The sequence below is a fragment of the Macrobrachium rosenbergii genome, chromosome 20, assembly GCF_040412425.1.
Source record: "Macrobrachium rosenbergii isolate ZJJX-2024 chromosome 20, ASM4041242v1, whole genome shotgun sequence".
In the NCBI taxonomy this organism is placed as follows: Eukaryota; Metazoa; Arthropoda; class Malacostraca; order Decapoda; family Palaemonidae; genus Macrobrachium; species Macrobrachium rosenbergii.
In genome coordinates, this window is record NC_089760.1 from 5,079,732 (window position 1) to 5,101,957 (window position 22,226).

The following is a 22,226-nucleotide window of genomic DNA, read 5'->3' on the forward strand; positions in this document are numbered from 1 at the left end:
AACCAGGAGAGCAGAAGAGTGGCATATCCAGTTTCCTGCTTGCAGAATTGCAACCAGCTCTAAATTACATTTAAATGCAACCAACTGGGAGATGACTCAGACTTTATGAGCTTTTATTCTTATCTGATAAATCTCCTTAGATAGCCAATCCATATTATCAGTCATTTTGACTTGTCTAACTTACTATACTCTGTTTCAACTCATCTGTCCCCAAAAGTTAACTTTCATTGACATACAGTCATGGCAACACTGGGATGGACTGCTTGCAGACAGAGGATGAACGAAAAATGGTAAAGGAAGGACACGAGAATAACAAACGAATGCTTATGAGAGTGAAAGAGAGAGAGAGAGAGAAACAAACAAATGGAGAGGGAGAGAGAGAAATAATGGCAACCATATAATGCCTCAAAGCATTGTATTACAGGACTAGGCCTAGACTTTTTTACCTGTCGTTTAATTGACGAAATTCAGTACTTTTCATATAAAAATTGTAACATTAATTAACATATCCTTGTGTTTTGCAAGTTAGTGCTCATTAAAAAATGCATAAGATTTTCAGTTGGAATCACCGTTTCCTTATCACTTATTGTCTATCCTTCATTACTGTTACCCATTTGAGGTAAAATCTGCACAACATAGAAAAACGCATCTCTAAATGTGCCTCCAGTAATAAATTTTTTGATTTCCCTTGTTTGGATTAGCAAATACTTTTCAATAATGATTTAAGCTTTTGCTGTATTTAGTAACAGAAAAGGGGGTTGTATTCTTGTATGTAGGCCTACGCTGAATGTACGTCCAGTCATAATGTCTGTCAGTGTCAACAAACTAGTCGACTGTTACGCAAGGTCAGAGCCCGATGATGGTTATAAGGTCTTCTGGGTTAGTAGCCTATATATTGCTGAATTTGAGAAAAGGCAGAAACATATTTCAGAAACCGTTGGAAATAAGGTGCCTCTTTCAGCATCACTGAGAAAGCATTTTGAATGCATAGCTTCACTAGGCTCACATAGGATAAGCACATTGATAATACATAATTTTTCCTGTTAAATCAATCTTACTGCAGTATTTTACGCATTGATAAACTTGTGTATTCCTTAAAATACAGCTCAGCTTTGTTAATAACCAGTTCTGAGAGCTACTGTAGCATTACCCTCCTCTCCCAGTGCACTATAGGTCTAACTCTTTTTTAATATTACAACATGATTTCTACTTAATTTCATACAATAAGCAATACAAGGAAAGTTAGTATTGAGATCAGCATGAAAGAAAGCCAATAACAAGTATACAAATTCAGACTAGAAAGGAGTTTTGTGAGTTCTGACTGAGTAGTTTATGTATTTTTATTATTTTATTAACGACTTAATGAGTTTGACTTTTGTCAAAGAAAAATTTATGAAGAAAAAATCATAAGTCAGATATGTATATTAGACACTGGTAGTGTGAATGGGATGTATTCTTCTAAGAAATTGTAACAAACCTAAGCAATAACTTGAGCCTGTAGTACTGTTTCAAATCATTTGGTGTATTAACAATAGTTAAATTCATTTTAAAGAATGCTTGCGTAATGCATAGTGTTTATTAAAAGCAAGAAATTTTACATCACAAGTGCAGACTGCCACTTTGGGATTAAAGCCATAGTACTGTAGTTCAGTTTCAGCTGAAGCGCCGAGTCTGAAATTCAGTTAGATATATTCCTGTTGCCTGCCTCATTCTCTTATTATTAATATATGTTCACCAATATTTCTTAGAGGCACAGTGGAACCTCAACTTAACGGACAATTCATGGGTCTGTCCCATCTACTAAGTAATGAAATCCACTCGGTAACAAAAACTGGCCATGACCTACAAGATGGATACCATGGGGCCTAACTAGTATTTGATATTTATCATTCAATTTGAAATGCTGAATTACGTATCATTCAACTTTAGAAACATATCTGCAAAATCTTTTGCTTCTGTCATCCTATACATTATTATTAACCCAAGATTGTTTAAAAAAAAAAGTGTATGAAAGAGGGCAGTGGGCTTGCAGTAAGTGCATATTGTTTCTAACATGATGCAAATTTACTTACTATAAGACGCTCATGTGCACTGTACAAAAATAGATTAATAAGACGCTCATGTGCACTGTACAAAAATAGATTAATTGTAAATGCATTCCAATCAAAATCCCAAATTGTATTAAATACAGCACACCCTACCCTGCATATTAATTATTCTTTATGTAATCTTACCTTGAAGTCTGGTTAAATAAAGTAGGCTGGTTGTTTCTTAGCTCTCATCATTCGCAGTACATTAGGTAACTTGTTATTGAATCAAATAATAGGACATGAAGTAAATTACACTAAAATTGTATGATGCAGTAAATGAAAACTTGATAGATTTAGTTAAAATGGAAATTTAGAAACTTATTAAGATAATTAGATGGTGCATCATTTTGTCCTGCATCCAGTCAGCTTACTTAGTCTCATGGTTGCTATTGTTATGTAAATTGTTAAAAGAGTCATGGTTATTTTTATATATTTCAGTCACAGCCTATATCGTAGCACGTACTATTATTGCAATTTTTTGTGCAGTAGGTCCCAGTATGATTGGCAGAGGCAAGTTTAGTGTGCGCAATATTATACATGAATTTAGCCAAGTGTACAACTTCCTTTCTGTTTTCCTTTAAATCCTCAGCATCAGACTTAGGTAAAGCTAGTGTAGGTAGTTTACTGAGGTAAAACAAAGAAGACTGCATGTTCTATTTCATTGTAGCCTAGTATTTGTGATATAAATTTGGCTGAAAATAGCTAATGCAGTGGATATGAAGTACAATAAGTTCAGTTAACTGGACAGTCAGCAAATCCAGAGGTGCTCTTGACAAGCAAGATTTTATGATATAAGAAACTAAATTCTGCCTTCAATGAGGTATTAATGCAAACAAAAACCTCAAATTCCTTTGGCTAATAAATTCATAGAAAACTAAACCTAAATTAATTTGCTAGCTCATTGTTATAATCTATGAAATAAAGCTCAATTTACCCTTTAACATAAAATAAGAAACAACAGTAACAAAGAAGGAAATTAAAAGCACAACTTGAACTTGAAATATGAATTCTGATTTGAAAATCCCCCAACACAAATAGGTAATTACATTGAAAGTACTAAAATAAATTATACTAAAGGGAGAGAGAATTGAGAAATGGAGTTAAAAAGAAGAAAATTAGAAGAAAAAGGTTGCTAAAGATTTTAATCACCACAAAGTTTCCTTGGAGACTGAATTTGCACAGTGAAATGAGTCACTATGCAGAACATCAAAAGAGTGCATAGGCATGTGCAGTAGTAGTATTCTTTTCCTGGTAAAAGATGTTGGTGTGATCAGGATATTTCTGAATAGAACAAAGGCATCTTATTATTATTGGGGTTATAACAAAAAAATATTAATTTTCAGCTTTTCAAGTGTTTATATATGGGTGTACAGTATGCGCAATGTGTAGCATAATCTTTTAGGTTTGAATACCATTAGATTTTCGTTTGATACCACTTTAGCAGTAGATGCAAGACAGACTTAGTCCTCTATATATAAAAATGGGTTGCACAGTTCTCTAGAATGTGAGGTCCATATTTTGCTTGCTAAAATGTATGGCTTTTATTGTAGGTAATTTCAAATTGAGATGCAGTTTCCAACACCACAACAACTTTATCCTTCTTGGATATTGTTGTGAAGTAAGAATAAAATGATTAATTTTCCTATATAATTTGTCCATTATGTTTTTACTTCAGCAAAATTAACACCAACAGTAGAACTGAATGCCTTGGCAATGAAACGTGGAGAAGCTGCAAGTTATACGTTCATGGAAACACCACGGCCACCAAATCCATACTTCAATATGCCTCCTAACATACGTGCCATGTACAACCAGGTAAGGACATAAAATAATTTGGAAGTTAGGTTTTGATGGTTTGCAAAAGTAAAAATAGTTTACATGCTCCAACATTAACTTCAATACTTAAGTTTTGCTATGATCATAAAGGGTTATGATCATAGCAAAACTTGTTTATTCATTATTTAGGTACAACAGTTCCCTAATGCAACTTATTAGATACTTGGGTAATGTAAATATATGTTTACATATAGCTTTGTGGTGGAGTCCAGGAAACATCCATGCATGTTCAAGATTTCATTTCATAGAGTTTGAATGAATTTTGTGGGAAAAGTGATCAGATCACTTCCATGGGCCATAAATGGATTCTGGCAACTCTTACATGGAAAGTCGAGTAGCTCAATAGATGATTTGAGATGTCATGGGAGAATGTACTGCCGCTCCCAAACCCAGGACATCTGTAAATATTTTACAATAAATATACTCAGAATTTGTTATTGCTTTTAGTTCTTGTTTGTTATGATATTGTGTGAGCTGTAATTGTGATTTTACAAAATAAAAAAGAGAATATTAGAAAAACACTTATAACTTGATGAAATTAACATATTTTTACATCTTTTGGAAAAGAGGCCCCACACAGGGTTGGAAATTTTCACTTTCAATTCCCGTGGAAGGTACAGAAAATTTTTTGCTTATACCATGTGCATATGCATATCTTCCTCTTTCCATTGATTTTTTTTTTAATTGGCCATCCTTAAATTTAGCCCAGTCTAGGGGTGTGCTTAATATATATTTAGCCTGAACTGTGAGAGTTAAGAAGTGGAGGCTTAACATGCAGAAATATTATAACTACTGTTACATTATGAATTTTCTGTTACTTCTGAATACTAAATAATGTTTTTTTTCACAACAGAAATATTATGGTAGGGCTCCGTTATACCCCATTTTCTTTGTGACATTGAGAGTGGGTACTAGGGAATTTGTTGGAGAAGGGACAACTGCTCAACAAGCTAAGCACAATGCAGCATCAAAAGCCTTAAAAATGATGAAGACATTACCAATGCCTGAAAATGCTACAACATGCACACAAGGAGGTGAGTCTTTTTCTTGTAAATGTCATGCTTATCTAAATGATTTTTTCAATAATGAAGCTTTTCATTTGATGTGTAATGGATTGGTTGTAATGTTTTGTTTTCATGTTAAGAAAATCGTATGGAACGAGGTTACATGCTGCTATGTCGGAAAATATTAAAATACCGTATATAAATTTTTGTTTACTGACACAATTTTTTTAGTTTTTATACATCAGACTATTTTGCGTGAATCTTACCTATTGTTAAAGATAGCAATATCTTTGTGCTGGCATGCAATTTGGCATTCAAATAATAGAAGGTAGCTTAGCTGACTGGGTGACCATCTGTCTCACCTGTTTTCCAACAGGTGTTCTTTGAATGTTATAGCTTGTCAGAGTTCTTCATGCAGTGGGCGTGGGTGATTGTCCTTTTTTCACTGGTTTGGCTGGTTTGTGGGTATATCTGTGGCATGTAACTCTGCCACCTATGTCCATGTAGGAAATGGAACAAAGGGTGATAAATGAAAATAGTAGAATCATAATACAGGCAGTCCCTGGTTATCGGCGTGGGTTCCATTCTGATGGCGTGACGATAAGTGAAAATCGCGATAACTAAAAATCAGCAAGTTTTGGGGCTTCTTCGGTGCTTATTGATGCTGATAAGTTCTGAAAATCGCCAATTTTCAGTTATTGGCACCTCTGTTAGGTATGTATCAGCGCCAATACTCAATTATCGTCGCCGATAAGTGGAAATTGGCACATATCGGCGCCGAAAATACCATGTTTTGGCTTGTATACAGCGCCTCAAGTATTCACAAGGATTTTGTATAGACAACTGGTTCTTGTTGGACAACTCTTTTGATGGGATTCTGAGGGCCAAGGATCTGTTGCTTTCTCCTGCTCAGTCACCGGGCATTATAATTTTCAGTAATCCTCTCAGACTCCTTTTCAGTCTATACTCTATATGAGGATGAGGGTAGACTTGCAGTTTTCCAGTTTTTCTGTCGCACAGAGGACTAGACACTTCTTGTTTCTTCTTGAAGAATTTAAGCCCTTAAAAAACTTACTAAGAGGGGATGGCTTTCTCTGCCTAGAGAATTTTCCAGAATAGCAGGGCTCAGGAGATGGTCAATTCAGTTATATGTGAAAAAGACATCTGACAGGAATTCTCATCCAGATTCGATTTAATTTTGGTCCCAGTAAACTTTTGAGAGACATTAGTGTGGTGGAAAGGCCATTCAAGATTCCTGGCAGGTTTATTAGTGCTGAATGACCTCATTGATCCAAGAGCTTGGCCATGTTCTAAATTTTATAATCCATATTCCATTCCTGGCAGGATTATCCATAGGAATAGAGAACCAGACCTCACCTTGTTTTCAGACTTGTTGATATCAACAAGAGGTTGGGCCATGTGTCTAGGTGACCTAGAAAGATAAAAAATGTGGTGGTCTGAAGAAAGAATTGTTAAAATTCTTTGCTATATGGAAATCTGCTACATTGCAAACACATAGTCAGAAACGAGGTCATAGCAGTATTTTCGGACAATATGGTCTCCTTAGCATATGTCAGGAACTAGGGTGGTTCAAGGTCATGGATGATGTCCCTAATAGCAGCAAGAATGCAGGAACATAGTGTTGGTTCCTCAGTTCATTCCAGGAAAGGCAGTGTGTTGGCAGATCGATTGATCTGCAAAGGGCAAGTTTTGCCTATGGAGTGGTCATTACATCTGCAGTTCCACCAGTTTCTGTGGGGTCAGTGGGGCACTCTAAACATGGACTTTAGCAACGTGTATAAGCAGGAGTGGCCAGTCTATTGTTTCCCCTTCCAAGGCCCTGAGATGTGGGCAGTAGACACATTGCTTCAAGATAGATCCAGTTTAGATGTGTATGCCTTTTCCCTTTAGCAATTATAAGGGAAGTATTGAATGAGTTTCAAGTAAAAAGAATTGCGCAATGACTTTTTGCGCCTTAGTGGCCTCAGGAGGAATGGTTTTCAGATCTTATTGTTCTTGTGGTAGATCTCTCTCATATTCTTCTGTAAAGGAAAGATGTACTCAAACTACCGAATTCCATGTGCTTCCACTAATGCTTCTGCACACTGCACTTAACTGCATCGAGACTCTTGACTCTCTCCTCTAAGCAAGGGGGTTTTCTAGGGTATCTTGGAATCTTTCCTCAGACAAGCAGAGACAACCTTGGCCACGTATCAGAAGTAGAAACTTGTGTATTGCTCCAAGCACCATTCTAGGGGGATTTCCAGCTTCTTTATCTTTATAGACATCAGAAAGTGTTTAGATTTCTGAAGGTACAGAAGGAGTCTTTCGGGTGTCTTCTGCTCAAGGTTATAGATCCATGCTTTTCTCTGTATTACATTGTGTACGACTGGAGCTGTCTAGTGATCCACACCTTAAGGAGGTGTTGAGATCAGTTGAGAGTGAAGTCTTAGAATTGAGTATCAACCCCTCTGTAATTTGTATGTAGTTTTAAATTTTATCAGCAGCTCCTTTTGAACCTTTAGAATCAGTTTCATTAAAGTATAAAGTATGTAACTATGAAAACAGTCTTTTTGTTTGCACTAGCTAAAGTTAAGAGTTAGTTAATTGCAAGCCACCTCCTCTAAGGTCGGCTGTTGGAAAGGGATACTGTTTTAAATTCTTTGCCTTATTCAGAGCTAAGAATGATGTTAAGGCTTAAGTTTTTACTAAGAAGTATAAGAATTCCGAATTTGATCTTTTAATGAGGTATTAACAGCAACCTCTTTCCTGTCCTGTAAGGGCAATTGAAGATTTATTTAGATTAGAGAAGTACTTTCCTACCCTGTGAGGGCAATGGAAGATTTATTTAGATAAGAGAAAGCACTTCCCTGCCCTGTTAGGGCAATTGAAGATTTGTTAAGATAAGTGATGGGACAAAGTAAACCTTTCCAGAAAATATAGACTGCCCTTGTCAAAGAATGCAGTGTACTCCTTTGTTTAATATTTGATCAGGCAAGTGAGTGAGAAAATAGTTCCAGATATTTTACCTGTATTGAAAGTAAACATAATGTAGGATTGGTTGCTGTTTCATTTAGTTCTGTGACAAATTTGTCTCTTAAGGAGGAGACTAATGTGACGTAGAAGTGCAGTTCGGTTAATGCTGCTCGGTACCTTAAATATACAGAAATGAAGTCCGAAAACTATAAAGCCCTTAGTCTGCAAGTAATTTAGTAGTGGGTAGTCTTTCACTGAACCTAAGAAGAGGAATCTTTCAGGTTTTTTTTTTCATCGTGGCCTTTAATTTTATGGGGAGCGTGAAGGTAAATATGTTGTATAAGTATACCTTTATATCATTAAGGTATATTTATTTTTAGTTGGCTGTTGTTTTAGAGGCTTTCAGACCCAGGCACAGGAGTCCCTTCATACCACTGAACCTGAAATGGTTTTCTCCTCAAGCACACATGAGTGCCTTGCTCCCCAAATGAAATCCACCTTATGGCAACAGGAATATCCAGGAAGAATCCTAGATCAGGTAAGAAGGTTTTGGGTTTCATGCAAGAAACCTTTAGTTTGCTTGGCTGAGTGGATTTTGTCTAGCTTCACTACGTTCCATCCTATTATCAAAGTGGGAATCAGCTGTCTTTAATACTGTCATCTGTGTCAGCCAAGTGATCTTCATTTATTTGAATGCCAACTCACTTGCTGGCATGAAGATATAGCTATCATTAACAGTAAGTAAGTATTTTAGTATGAAAACTTATATTTTTGTATAATTTCATTTATTTCATTACAAATCCATTGCTTGTATATAGCCCTTTTTTTTGTGGTTTTCAGATGTCACAGAACCAGTAGCCTTTGTCAAACTGTGACCCTGTGCTTATATCTCCTGGGTCCACAGGTTTCCATCAGTCAGCTGTCAGACTTTTTGTGTGTCAGAAAATTATCAAAACCACTTACACTTAGTCATTTTATTGTTGTTTTAAACCTTTTATGCATAAACCTTCTTAATACATTAGGTGATAAGTGAATCAAAAATAACCCATTGACATTTATTATTAACATGTTCTTTCAGGCTACCCCTTAACAAGGGATTTTCTCCTTTTTTTTTTTTTTAGGAAGACCTCACAACTTTTTCCTTAGTATTAGGTACATGGTATTTTCTTGTTATTACGGTAATTTTTGGATTTGTAATTTGGGTTCAGTTAGCTAGTATGTAACAAGAAGTTAATTATTTAACTTTTATTTTGAAGATAGTACACCTTTGAGTTTTCTAACTAGGCTATGTAGTTATGTTTACCCAAGATTAGTTTCAAGATTAAGTGTGCTAGAAGTGGTTTTTCCCCTCTTCCAGTTTTTTTTTTATAATTAGGTTAACATCTTTTCTTACCCAGGTATTTGGAAGTGGGTGCCATTAATATTTTGATTAATCTTAATGTGTATCTCATTATGAATGTTTATAATTTTTTTGACCTTTGAGTATCTCTTTCAGTTGTTAACCACACTTTATTGATAATTGTTTATTGCATGCTATTTATGCTTGTTGTGACACTATCGTTGCCAGTAGGGGTTTTAGCTCCTTTTCCAGATGCTGTAGAACAGCAGGATTCCAATTTGGTCAGGTACACATTCAGGTTCCAAGGTCCCCTTACTGGCAGAATATTGTCAGTCAAAGTGTGTCTGTTTATACTAGTCAGACATTTTGGCCTTGCTCCTTCAACTTGATCTGTTCATGGGTTCCTTTAGCTTTTATCCCTTTGATTAATGCAAGTGTAATGAGTCTTGCCCATTTGTACTTAATTGTTAGTGACTTACTGCTTCTGCTAGTGACAGTAAGTCCTACTTTTCTTTGAACAGCTGTTCTGCTCATTTGTTTGTTAGTTATTTAGGGACTTACTCTCATTATACTGGTTTGGGGTTCATGTGTTATCCTTAATAATGCAAAGATAGCTACTTAATGAAGTTTATGCTTTGTGAGATGTCACTGTGCATTTGGCTTATCTTCATCTAGTGTTTGCCTTTCGCTGTTCATTGATATATGACTGCTGGCACTCATGGTGCTCCTGCTTCATTCTCATGTGCCATGTCGGAGAGCACACTTACACAAAGTGTTAAGAGTGCTTGTTATTTATGTAGTATCTCATTTAGATAATACATATTCATTTCCCTAATATTCTTGGTCCTTCCCACGACTAGTATTGATTGCTGCTGTAGATAATAGTTACTGAAAACTGTAAAATACAATGTTTACTAGTAACAAAAACTGGTTAAACACTTTTTCTTCTGAGATAGAACTTAACTCTGAATTATATATTTTACTTTTTTTATCACATTTTATTGCTTTTATATATGTTGTTTAACTTTGCTATGAGGAACCACATTAGTTTGTTTACCTCTCTGGTTAGGATTTGTTAATTGTCACTAAAATGAATTGCTCAAAGCCAGATGGTTAAACTTATACATTGATCTTCACGTTTTAGGATGTCATGAATTAGGAAAATAGTCCATCTTGTATGCCAGCAAATATGGTAGTATATAGCATACTCCTTTGTAATCACCCATACTGAGTGCTCATTTTGCCCAGAAAAGTCCATGTCCTTGATCTCTATGTAATCTCAGTGTTACTGCTCAGAATGGGAAGTATTGTTCCCGTGCTGCTTTAAAATAAAGCAAATTTAATTACCAGGTAATGTTAAGCAGCATAACTGCCAAGGTTATTTATGTAATAACCAGATGTAGTTATGGTACCAAAGAACAGTGTTTTGAGGAAGACCTCAAAGAGGTTTAAATTCGTTTGGACAATGCTGATGATGACTTTAAGGTTCCTCTTCAGTATGAGGTCGCTTATAATAAAGCTTTAGACTAAGTTTTCTGGATTAATGTATAAGCCTTACACTAAGTTTTGTGGATCTTTGCATCTAGGGAGAGAACAACAATTGCCTTGGCATTTGTAGCTGAGCCTAACACTTAGTGAGAGGTTTTTCTTGTAATCGTGCTTAGAACCACTTGTTTTATCTGGCTTTGTGGATTGTTTCAGGAGTGGCTTTTGGGCAACAGAGACTCTTCTGTCAAGCATCAGTGATTGATGGTGTATGGAAAAGAGGTTGCTGTCAGTTTTTAACCTTGGATTATGAAAGCCTCATGATGGTTATTTCTTGGACCACAACTTATTCTATGTCCAAATGGGTAAGGAAGTTACTAAGAGGCTAGATGTCACCACTATTAAGGAGGATGCTTTATAGTGGGAACAGATGACCTTATAGGTCTCCTGGAACCCCAGCCAAGAGACCCTCTACTAATATTCCTTCCCAGCCTATGACTCATAGAATTCCATGCTTGCCCTTTCAATTGGGCTGAGGAGATAGCAGGCACCCCCAGAAATCTCCCTACGATCATCTTAGAAGGAAGTGGAACTCCAAGGTGTCCATGTTCAGAACTGCACCCAGAAAACTAACCATTGGCTGGAAATCGAGCAGACCAAAGGATGATACAAATTTTGAAACAAATTTGCTGGTTTTCTTTTATGGAGATAAGCCTCATTGACCATATGTGATAGAGAAAGGACCTATATACCCAGCAATTTCAAGAGCTTGCTGGTTGTTTCCAGCTCCCAAGCATCAGGAGATGGAGAGTGGTTGCTCCTTTGGATTAAGCCTCCATCCTGAGTGGTTGAATCGTGGTGTACTCCATTAATTGCCCTTAGAAAAAGAGGGATGCTATTCTGAGGGAGTTGTTCAACTTACCCCCAGCCTTGAATTTTGAAAGCATCAGCATACTTGATGTCATGGATTACACTTATTTTCTGCCAAACTAGGTTAAGAGATTACGGAGAAGTGGATACCACCACTGTTAGGGCTGCTGTGAGGATGCTTGGCATCTGTATCTCCTCGTGCACCCATTAGTCTCCTAGTTGCATTGAACCATGGAGACTTTCACAGGTCTCCCCCCAGTAGGCTTTAACCGCTATCAGTAGGGCACATAACTGAGTGATGGAAATCGAAGTTCTTTCTCAGCATCTTGAGTTTATTAAATTCAGTTTTAACGGCAGGTGTTTGTAGGTCCCAATCAACCTTTGGTTCTGTGTTAGAGATATAAAAAGCTGAACACAATATTCATTAGGATCAGTAGTAGCAGCAAGACAGTTAATACTTACTGCTACTTAGTACACAGGTACTCTCTTCATTCTCATCTCTCATGACATCCTTTAAGGTGTAGACTTGAGGTACTTGCCACTAAGTCTAAGAAATGGTTAATGTGTTTTCCTTCCTGGGTCTGGCCACTAAGTCTAAGAAATGGTTAGTGTTTTCTTTCCTGGGTCTGGAAGGGTTATGCATATACAATGCCTGTTATACACTGTCAGAGACTTTCCACACATTTGCAACTCACTGTTTCTGTCAGAGCTGTGGGTTCCTTGATAACTCTCTCTCCTAGGGGTTTTCTGTAAGCCCTACAAATTGCTAGATTGCAGCTCAAGCCATCTATGAGTGTAGGTTTGTGATAAAACAAATTTAATTTTTTATAAAGCCAAATAGATTTTTTATATAAGACCATGACTCTTACAAAAAGCTCCCTCTTCTTAGTCCCATTGTTTTCTAGTATCTACAATCTAGACCACATAAAAAGTGAGGTGGCTGACTTAAAATGACAAGCATTCAGAGGAAACTAGTTTGGTTTGTGATTAATGGGTTTATATTGGAAAAATACACTTTTGTTATAAAAGTAGGTATTCTTCGTCAGTAACTCTCTGGCTATTTTTTATATACATATTGAATTTAAGTACATTTGTTGAAGCAGAAGTTTTTCATTAGATGAAAATGGTTTTTAAAGATTTATATACACACATTTAGGTGTTATAAAATAAAAAATATTAAGCAAATAGTTCAGAGAACCTAGTGGCCCATTTTCATACTACCTAGAGCTCACATAATTTGTGATAATCTAAATGTTAACTAATTTTCAAATGTTCATTTGTAGAACGATGTTGTGGCGCAAGTCCCTGGAAACATAATCGGGAACATGGTTATAATTCTTGGTTCCTTTGCAGATTTATCAGACCTTGATCCAAATGCAGATTTGAAGTCGCCAATCTCACTGGTTCATGAAATAGCTCTAAAACGAAATCTAACTGTTGCTTTTGAAGTCATACGTGAATCGGGACCACCTCACATGCGTACATTTGTCACTGTTTGTATGGTGGGGGAATATAGAACTGAAGGTGAAGGCACTGGGAAAAAGGTAAGGTTTTGATGTTTTTATTCATACTTGAGCACAGTAGAATAATTAGTACATTGATCTATGTGATATTGTCAAGTGCACAGGTTATTGGAGTTGTTTGTACTAATTTATTTTCTTTGGTTATCATACCTTCATTTCTGTTCATAAGACATTTCTTATCAGTGTGAATTCATTCCTGAGGAGTTTTAATGAAATTGTCTTCACTGGATTTTTCAAGCATGGACTCATGTTTCATTAAATTTTAATTAACACAGAGAATTTGAAGCATAAGTTGGGAATTTACTTTTTTTTTTTTTTTTAGATAGCATAGGAGGCAAAAACAGATCAGAACATCATAATGTAATATACTGCTTAAACTGTTGGTAATTTGAATTGATCTCTTGAGATCTTGTCAAAGGCACAACTTAACTAATGATTAAAGGATTTGAGCTTCTCAAAGATTTTGGTACAATTTGGATCAAGTAGATTCTTTTTTGTTATCAAAAGCAACTTTTGGAACTTTTTTAGGTATTTCAGGAAGACCAATCTGTCTTCAATAGCAACAGCACAGATATACCACATGTTGTCATTTTGTTACGTTATGTAACTTTTTTTTTCTTTAACCAGAGCCTTTGTGATTTATTCATGTAGGTGAGTAAGAAGAGGGCTGCTGAGCTGATGTTAGAAGAACTGCGTAAGTTACCGGCATTACCTCCAACAACTTTAGTGCGTGTCAAGCGTAAACCCACTACCAAGAAGAAGAGTCGAAACCTCATCAAGGTGGGTCAAGAGGCAAGTATACCATCGAGGCTTTTATTCCCGCATGTTTGTTATTTATTATTTTTTTTTCATTGAACCTTTGATATGCTGACTCATAATTTAGAAAATAATTTTATTATAGTAGGCTGATATTTGAGAAGAGTTAGGAACTAGTGAAATTTTAACATGCCTTAATAAAATTTGATATCTTTGAAAGTGAGGTGTGTAGATTTGTTTTGTAAAGCAATTTTTTTAATAATTGCCAAGACATATCCCTGCAGTGCCATAATTATTTAACAGTTCTTAGTGAGGAACATAAACTGAGGTTAATTAGTAGTTTCACCATGCTGTGAAAGTAAACTTCTTTTGGGGTGCATAGGAATAAGAAATTCCTAGAAAAGGCAACAAAATGTTAATGGTAATCTGTAATTTTTTTTCATTTTGCAAAATTAATTGTAGACAGAAGGATGAGATTTAGGCAATGAATGTGATTTAGGTGTATGAATCAGTATATATTCCTGAAGAAGAAAGCTAAATTTTAAACATTTAAGTTGGTGTTTTTGGCTTTAAAAAGTTTTAAAACTTATACAGAAGTAAAAGAGTTTGATATTAAAAGGAAATATTTGTTAATGTTTAATGTATTACGTAAGTAATAGTTTTATATAAAAAGCAAAAAATATTGGAGTATACCCCATTTGTTCAGAACTTGGAGTGACAGCTTAAGTGTTAAGTAACTTTTTTATGCATGTGACCATCCTCTTTGTGTTTCAACATGTTTCTCCATTGGTACTATGATTGACATGAAATTATAATATAAAGTGATGTCAGTTAAATGGCATGAATAGAAATCTCAGGTTCACATTCCTTGTTTACCTAATCCTGAGTTTTTGTGTTTTCATATATTTATCAGTGTTTTTCAGTTGCAATGTTTCCCCAGAAATGTTATGGCTTTTTTATGGCTGCCCCGGAACCTTTATCCTGTTATGATTAGCAGTTTCTTTAAACATAAAGCATGTGAATAGTACATGGTTAATAATGGTGGTGTAGTTACTGATTACAAATTGATTTAATTTAAAATTTATTGTGATAAAGAAGGATTTCTTATGTGAGCTTCCACAAGGATTGGGCTTGTTTTGACTAAACAGTAATGCATAGCATGTGACAGTGAAATATTTCATGATTTCCAAGATTGTATTGTCATCACTGTTTTTCAGAGGCATTGATTATATTGAAAGTATCTGTCCAGACTTTTATATTGATAAAATTTATTTTAACCTTTTGTGATCGTGTTTATAAATCCAGAATAATTGTTGAATTATAACAATTTTCTTAAGAAAAGGTTAAACTTGATGTTTCTCTTCTGCCTTAGTTTTACCATTCCCATCTAATAGAATTGAAATTACTCTAAAACTAGAGCTGGTGGCAAAAAACACCATAGTGCAAGTGAAATCTCTTTCTTAGTTGCTGGCTAAGTAACTTTTCACTATGGCATTTGTTTACCAATTGCTTATTTTTTTGCTGAGTATGTCATCTGAGAAGCACACATTGCATCATTAAAGCCAGAAGTAAAAATACATTGAACCCGAAAAGAAAATGTGATTTTGTACAATTTGTGGAGTTGAGAGATCATCCTTGATGTTACTGTAAAGAGTATCTGTTCTGTTTTAGATTTATTGAAGTCATATGTATGGCTCAGTGCCAGGCAACATTAAAAAAAAGTTGAGATCCAGTTTGTATAGAAGGGCTGAGAATATCCCTGGAAGCATTAAGTCTTATCCAAAATATCTGTACAAGGTAAGTGTGGTGAGCCACTACCATTCACCCTATGACTTATTAGCCATGCAAACTGCAATGAAGTTGCAAGCAAGTAACTCTTAACTAAAAAAAAAAATAATCAAAAAGTCAACAAGAGTCTGTAAATGTATTGAAATGATTTCCTTCACTACTAGAACTCCATCTCTTATGAGTATGTGTTAAGTGAGAACCTCTACAGACATGTTTATCCAAATGCATAAACCCAGGAACTCTCCATCAGGTCTAGTATTCAAAGCAATATTGACTAAAGTGTGGACAGATCACTTTATTCATACCAAACTGGCCTTTTCATTTTTTAATAAAATTACAACAGATGGCTGCTCTCAAAACAAGACAAGTGATATGTTGTTACAAACTTGAAAGTCTTATCACTTCTCATGTTTTGAAAACATCCAACCTTCTTAATTTTATTGAAAAATTAAATGGCCAGTTTGGCATGACTTACATAATCTCTTTGTCATTGATACTTTCTATATATGCTTTTAATTTTCTTTGCAATCTTTCTTATATACATACTTGTTTTTATGCTCACCTTAAACAGAACCTAGTATGGCTGAAAACTGTTGTTTTTCAAGATTAAAGGGCGTGTTTAGGAGGGTTTTTTTCATGTCCATTACTTTTACTTAGCTTTGTGTATACCTGCACAAATTACATGAGACTTTGAATTGGGTAGATGATGAGGAAGATCACTGACCCTTTTGATTGAATCAAAGGCCAGCGGGAAGTATGTTTGTCAAGTGTGCCTGATCTAAGATCCATACTAAGTTTTTGTCAATAAAGGTCTGACAAGAGATCCCAGTTGTAAGGTTTGATAGACCTAGGTGGTACCTCATTTTCAAATTTCTGGCACAGTCTTTGTAACTAGAGAGGCCTCTTAATTTAACCTCAGACTTGAATACAGGAGACAAATATATCTCTACCCTTATGGCTGACACTGGCAAAGTCTTTTTCATGTGAAAATGTAGGAAATTAGTTATGATGGGATTATTGGCATACAAGATCATATTCCCTTCCAACACACCAAGCAGAGATCTTCCACATGGAGTGGTGCAAGTTGGAGGTTTATGTCTTGCAGGATGTAACGATAAATTGGGCAGCTTTCTGCAAAAATTCTGAGTGAGGTTTCACTTGATAGCTTTCATGTGTGAAGGTCTGGCAGTTCAAAGTTATGGTGAAATCTGAAGTGTGGTTGTCATAGAAGATTCTCCCATGTGGATAGACTGGGGCATCTACAGAGAGGGTTCCAGGAACCACCCTACTGAACCCCAAAAGGTTCTCCTAAAGTGGTTGTGGGGTTTTCAAGTCTTGAACCTTATCTGTAACACATTTTACTGGGCTGAAAGGAGTAAGCTGCTGTGCATTCTAAACTTTAACAGAGCATCTGTTTTCAAGCTGCTGTGTCCACAAAGTTGGAGAGGAGACCTGTAAAGACACCATGAAGAGTTTTGATGTCTAGGTGAAGAGCCATTCTCAAGGAAGGTCTTATCTGCTAAGAGAGTCCACTGTCATAGGATGAATCATGCAGTGACCTGGACATTTTCCTTTTCTACCTTAACAAATATTGCTGTTACAGGTCCACAGAAGGCTTCAGATCTTGTTCCTCCTTAGCCCTTTAAGCATCTGGCTCTGGTAAGATTGTCACACAATGCCATCTATGAAGCTTGAAGCCCCAGTAAAACTTGAGTTTGAGACCCTTGGTGTGGCTCTGTTTTTTGTTGTTCAGGATCTTGAAGCTTTGCGATCTAAAAGGTGTGCCCTTAACTTGCTCTTGCATCATCTGTTAACAAGCTTACTGGAGGTGGTTGAATTAAAGGGGCATCTGTCTAAAAAGTCTGTATTCTGCTACCAATGAAGGTCTGGCAATTCCCTGGAGATGAAGATTGGAAAATCAGGGGTTTGGGAGGCTGCATTGAGATGGAGCTAAAGAGACAGGTCAGAACCAGCTGCGAGTTACTAAACTAGATGGCTGGTCAGTTGTTATACTTGTTTTGGGGGTACTTTTGTGATCGCTTTTGAAGACTTTGCAGGCTTGCCTGACTTATGGTTGGTTTACCCTGTGTCTCACTTGCTCCAGGTTCTAATCCCACCATGATTTGTTTACTCTGATGAGGGAACTAACAGTTTTTGGTGAATGCTTTTTTCTCCATCCTCTTCTGCCAAGACTATATACTTTGGCATTTTGGACAGCTCAGTAATAGTATTCAGGAGTGGTTGGATTGATTGTTTAATTGCCTTCAGGCCTGAGATTTGTTACTAAGTAAAATGGCATCATCAGAAGGCACTCCAGCAAAACTAGTCATGCCAGATTGCAGGAGAACCCCACTGATGTTCAAAACTATAACCTGAGAGACACCAACGTCAGGAGATGTGATCTTCGCTGTAGTAACAGAGTGCTGTCAAGTTAATAGAACTTTGCCAGAACAAGATCTGCTCTTTTATCAGAAGCAGTGATCACAGCTATGCAAATGGTGGTGCCATGATTGCAACCATGCTTGAAGACACTCTAATCAGAGCCATGCAGATGTCTGGAGCCATGACAGCCACTAGTGACCTATCACCTGCCACCTCTAATTGGTGCCTTTCCTTTATTTGGACTAAACAGAGAAGCTTTTGACAGTTTGTTAATCCATGAACATGACTGTAACCCGAGTAATGCCTCCTCAGTTGCATTTCTCATTGTTGACAGTCCAGACAACAGGCAATCCTGCAATCGGTTTTATCGGTCAATCCGATAACCGTTTTGATACTGGTGCTTGAAATGTCCCGAGATCGAATACAGGCGAAGAACAGATTTATGACCTTTTCGTTAAATATCTCTTATTATTAAGGGTTAAAAGTATCATAATTCAATTCGATCTCTCCAGTTATCGGCGCTTATTCCTGGTATTGGTGCTGATCCCCGGTTATTGGCGCTGATCCCCACTTATCAGCTCCAATCCCAAGTTATCAGCGCTGATAACCGGGGATTGGCACTATTATCGCCGATTTTCGGTTATCGTCACGCTGTCGGGAACAGCACCCCCGCCAATAACAGGGGATTGCCTGTACTTTGAAAATGAGACATTTGAGTTTTGGGAAACTGATCCAAGGGGTGCATGTTCAGGACTTCTACAGCTCTTCTTATTACGACTGTTTAACAACAAACTACAGTGTTAGAGATATTTGTTTACTATCAATGTGGGATGTATATCGGTGATGAGCTTTATGAAAAAATATGTACAGTATATATTTTTAGGAAGTTGAACAATCCATTTAATAGGGAATTACATTTTGCAAATATGTTGTTGATTGAGGGAATGTGTAAATTTTGTTGGCAAAATTTATTAAATGGTCATTTCCTGGTACAGTATAACTTAAGGAACGTTGTTTTTTGACCAGTGAACATTATTTTTTGACCAGTGTAAATTGAGGGCCAAATTAGCAATAATTTTTTACCAGTTTTTGCTTTCTCAAGCCAAATTTTTGTTTTATATTTTTTCAGTTGTTACAGACATGATAGATATTTTCAGTCATGTTGCTCTGTAAATAAAGAATGGATTGAAGACATGAAGATTTGATTTTATGCTTTTAGCTCTGTGAAGTTCAAAGTGAGTACAATTTGATATTCTTTCTGTTTATAGGAACAAAAGGCAGCACCAGAATATGGACAAGGAATCAATCCTATTTCTAGACTTATCCAAATTCAACAAGCAAAGAAAGAAAAAGAACCAGTATATACACTTCTTGCTGAACGTGGTGTTCCTCGTAGAAGAGAATTTATCATGCAGGTTTGTGGAATGACTTTGTTCATATAGTTTAAAGATTTTGCAGTGTTTCATTAGGTTCAACTTACATTTTGTTTCAAGTCATTCAAGGTCTAACATATCCAGGCTTGCTAAAAACATAATGCCGTACCTCAGATATTTGGTTAGCAGCTTTGTAAATTAATCTTTATGACACAGGTAACAGTTGGTAACCAAAGTGCTCAAGGTAGTGGACCAAACAAGAAATTAGCAAAGAGAGCTGCTGCTGAAAATATGTTACAACTGTTGGGATACTCTAGACCTCAGCCTCAACCTGGAAAGCCTGCTATCAAGACAGATGGTGCTCATTCAGATCCTGATAAGACCCGAAAGGTATGTTAAGGATTGAAAAGTGAAATATACGATTAATTTTGTAATTGGATTGTCTTTACAATAGTACATAGCAGTTTTGTATAGTTGGCATAGTGCCTTTGGTAAGGGTTTATGTAGGCAAAGGGATATATGTTGTGAAAACTAGAAATTATTGAGGGGAATAGTATGAACTTATATTGATGCTTTTATGTCTCAGGTTACCTTTTTGGAAGATGGCGGAGAGCAGCGTGGATCTGATGCTGCAGTGGTAGGTGGTGTCAATAATATAAACCAGATGGGAGGACCAGCTGTTGGTGGGGGTAGACAGTTGGTGCCAGGGCTTATCATGATGCCAGATGGTTCTGCTCTCCATGGCTTCCAGCAAGTTCAGCCACAAGGTTGGTATCATATAGTCTCTGTTGCAATGGCTACCGTGGATTTTGATGGTCAAGGTTTTGAGACTTGGGATACTAAGCAGAATATGTGCACCTTTTTTGTCATATTGATAAAATGTAAAAGTAGTTGTGCATGTAACCATTGACTTTAATATACAAGTTGTGTGACATGCGGACATTTTCATTCATTTGTTATTAGGCATGGGTATGGTAAACGTTGGACCAATGGTGAACATGCAGGCTACAGCTACCATTGCTAAGGAATTACTTAATTCAGGTAACTCTCCTACAGCAGAGGCTATGGTGAAACAGAATCCATCTAGTGGAGCGCAAGGCCCACCACAGGTATGCATCCAGAATTCTGTGTTTTGAATAAGATTTAGTTGTTTCAGATCACGACAGAACCAGCTGCTGTGTACGGTAGATGAATTTTTAAGCTCGAACCACTTAACAATAATCTCCCTTTCCAAGTCTCATATAACTGAAAATAACAAGTTCAAATTTTACATTCCTTTTAGTAAGCAGACAGACTGGTTTGGTAGATTGCTTAATTAAATTGACTTGCAATTTTGTGCTACTTTGCAGTTTGTAATATTGAAGGATACTGGGGTTTAATAGTTCCCAGCTGTATAGCATCAGTGTGTTTGCATAGTGGTAATGGATGAATAGAACTGTCTCTGTGTAAGTTACAGAAACATTTGTTTGTGAATCCTTTTGGTGATTGTTGCTGACATACACATTGTTTGCATCTGTTTATAACCCGTCACCACTTCCCTTATATTTGTATTTTATCAATGTGTCAGTTGTAGGAAAGTGTACTTCAAAACTTTTATTTGTATATTTCCCAAGTACAGACTTGTACTTTACATTTATACCTTTTATTAAGTTTAGTTCATGCTTAAACTTGAAAAAAGCAGACTTCAGAAGTTGCAAAGCAGAATGAAAGAATAACCTAGAATCAGGAAAACAGATATAGAGGAAATATGGTTTTCATTTAAAATAAACTACTGTATATGCAAATACATAATATTGTATCCAGCAGAGACAAATAACAGCAAATGGGCTCAAACAGTCAAGTTGGCTTGTATGGATATTGTTAAAGCAATCAAGGTGAGACAGAAAGGACATGTACTAATTATAACCATCACCAGAGACAATAAGGGCTTTCAAAAACAGAATGCAGTAGGGTAGGCGAATTAATTAGGAGAGCAAAGTTAGAACTCCAAAATAGGAGTGTATCTAGAGCAAAGTAAAATCCAAGCATAGGAACAGTAGAAAACCTACTGAGTACAATAAGGTCTCATAGAGATAAAGATGGCAATATGTGTATAGCTTATTGTGTTCAGTGATTATTTTCCAAGGTAATTGAATTGGATATTAAATGGCATTTGGGGCTTGATGTCCATGAACATAAGTCACACATCTATGTGACTAGATTTTATAGTTAGCAGAGTGTTATATAAACTTGACCAATCAGCTGTCAATAGTGAGAATGGTTGATATTGATTCTGGAGTATAGAACTTGAAATCAAGAGACATATATACAGCAGAGTCTGTAGCAATTTATCTCTCTTGATAGCCAGATTGTCAAAGTAACTTTGTTTTTGTCTAAACCAGGCCGTGGTTTGTATTCTGGCTGGCACAGCAGCACTTATCAATTGTAATTCCTCTTTTGTGTAAGTTATTCTTAAGATTTAGAGAGTTCAATATTAACAAAATTGTGGCATAATTTGTGATTTTAAAAAGTCATGCGTGTATAAATGACAAAAATACATAAGTAGCCACTAAGTGTTGCACAGTTAATTATCAGCCATCATGGTGAAGATTGGTTGATACCAAAACTAAGTACAGAACCTGAATTCGAGGGGTATTTGTACAACAGAGTTGGTCAAGTTCACTGTCTTGTCATTGTTTCTGAACCATTCATGTTTATAATCTTGGCCAGCAAAGAAGCACTTATCAGTTACAGTTCCCCTTGTAAGTTATTCCCAAGGTACAGTATAGGGAATTTCATATTAAATGATATTTGTTGCATAATAT

General features: G+C 36.2%; 1 protein-coding gene across 8 annotated transcripts in view; it reads left to right on the forward strand.

The window, feature by feature from the left end:
- stau (double-stranded RNA-binding protein Staufen) overlaps nt 1-22,226 on the forward strand; it is a 53,227-nt gene that overhangs the window by 19,674 nt on the left and 11,327 nt on the right. For 2 of the 8 annotated variants that reach the window (XM_067121836.1, XM_067121835.1), the window contains exons 7-14: nt 3,766-3,905; nt 4,780-4,960; nt 12,954-13,144; nt 13,775-13,915; nt 19,318-19,464; nt 19,639-19,812; nt 20,009-20,189; nt 20,386-20,531. In XM_067121836.1, coding sequence (XP_066977937.1) covers nt 3,766-3,905; nt 4,780-4,960; nt 12,954-13,144; nt 13,775-13,915; nt 19,318-19,464; nt 19,639-19,812; nt 20,009-20,189; nt 20,386-20,531 — 1,301 coding nt within the window. The remainder of the gene's footprint in view (nt 1-3,765; nt 3,906-4,779; nt 4,961-12,953; nt 13,145-13,774; nt 13,916-19,317; nt 19,465-19,638; nt 19,813-20,008; nt 20,190-20,385; nt 20,532-22,226) is intronic. The other 6 variants (XM_067121838.1, XM_067121840.1, XM_067121842.1 and 3 more) reach the window with 3 other exon arrangements.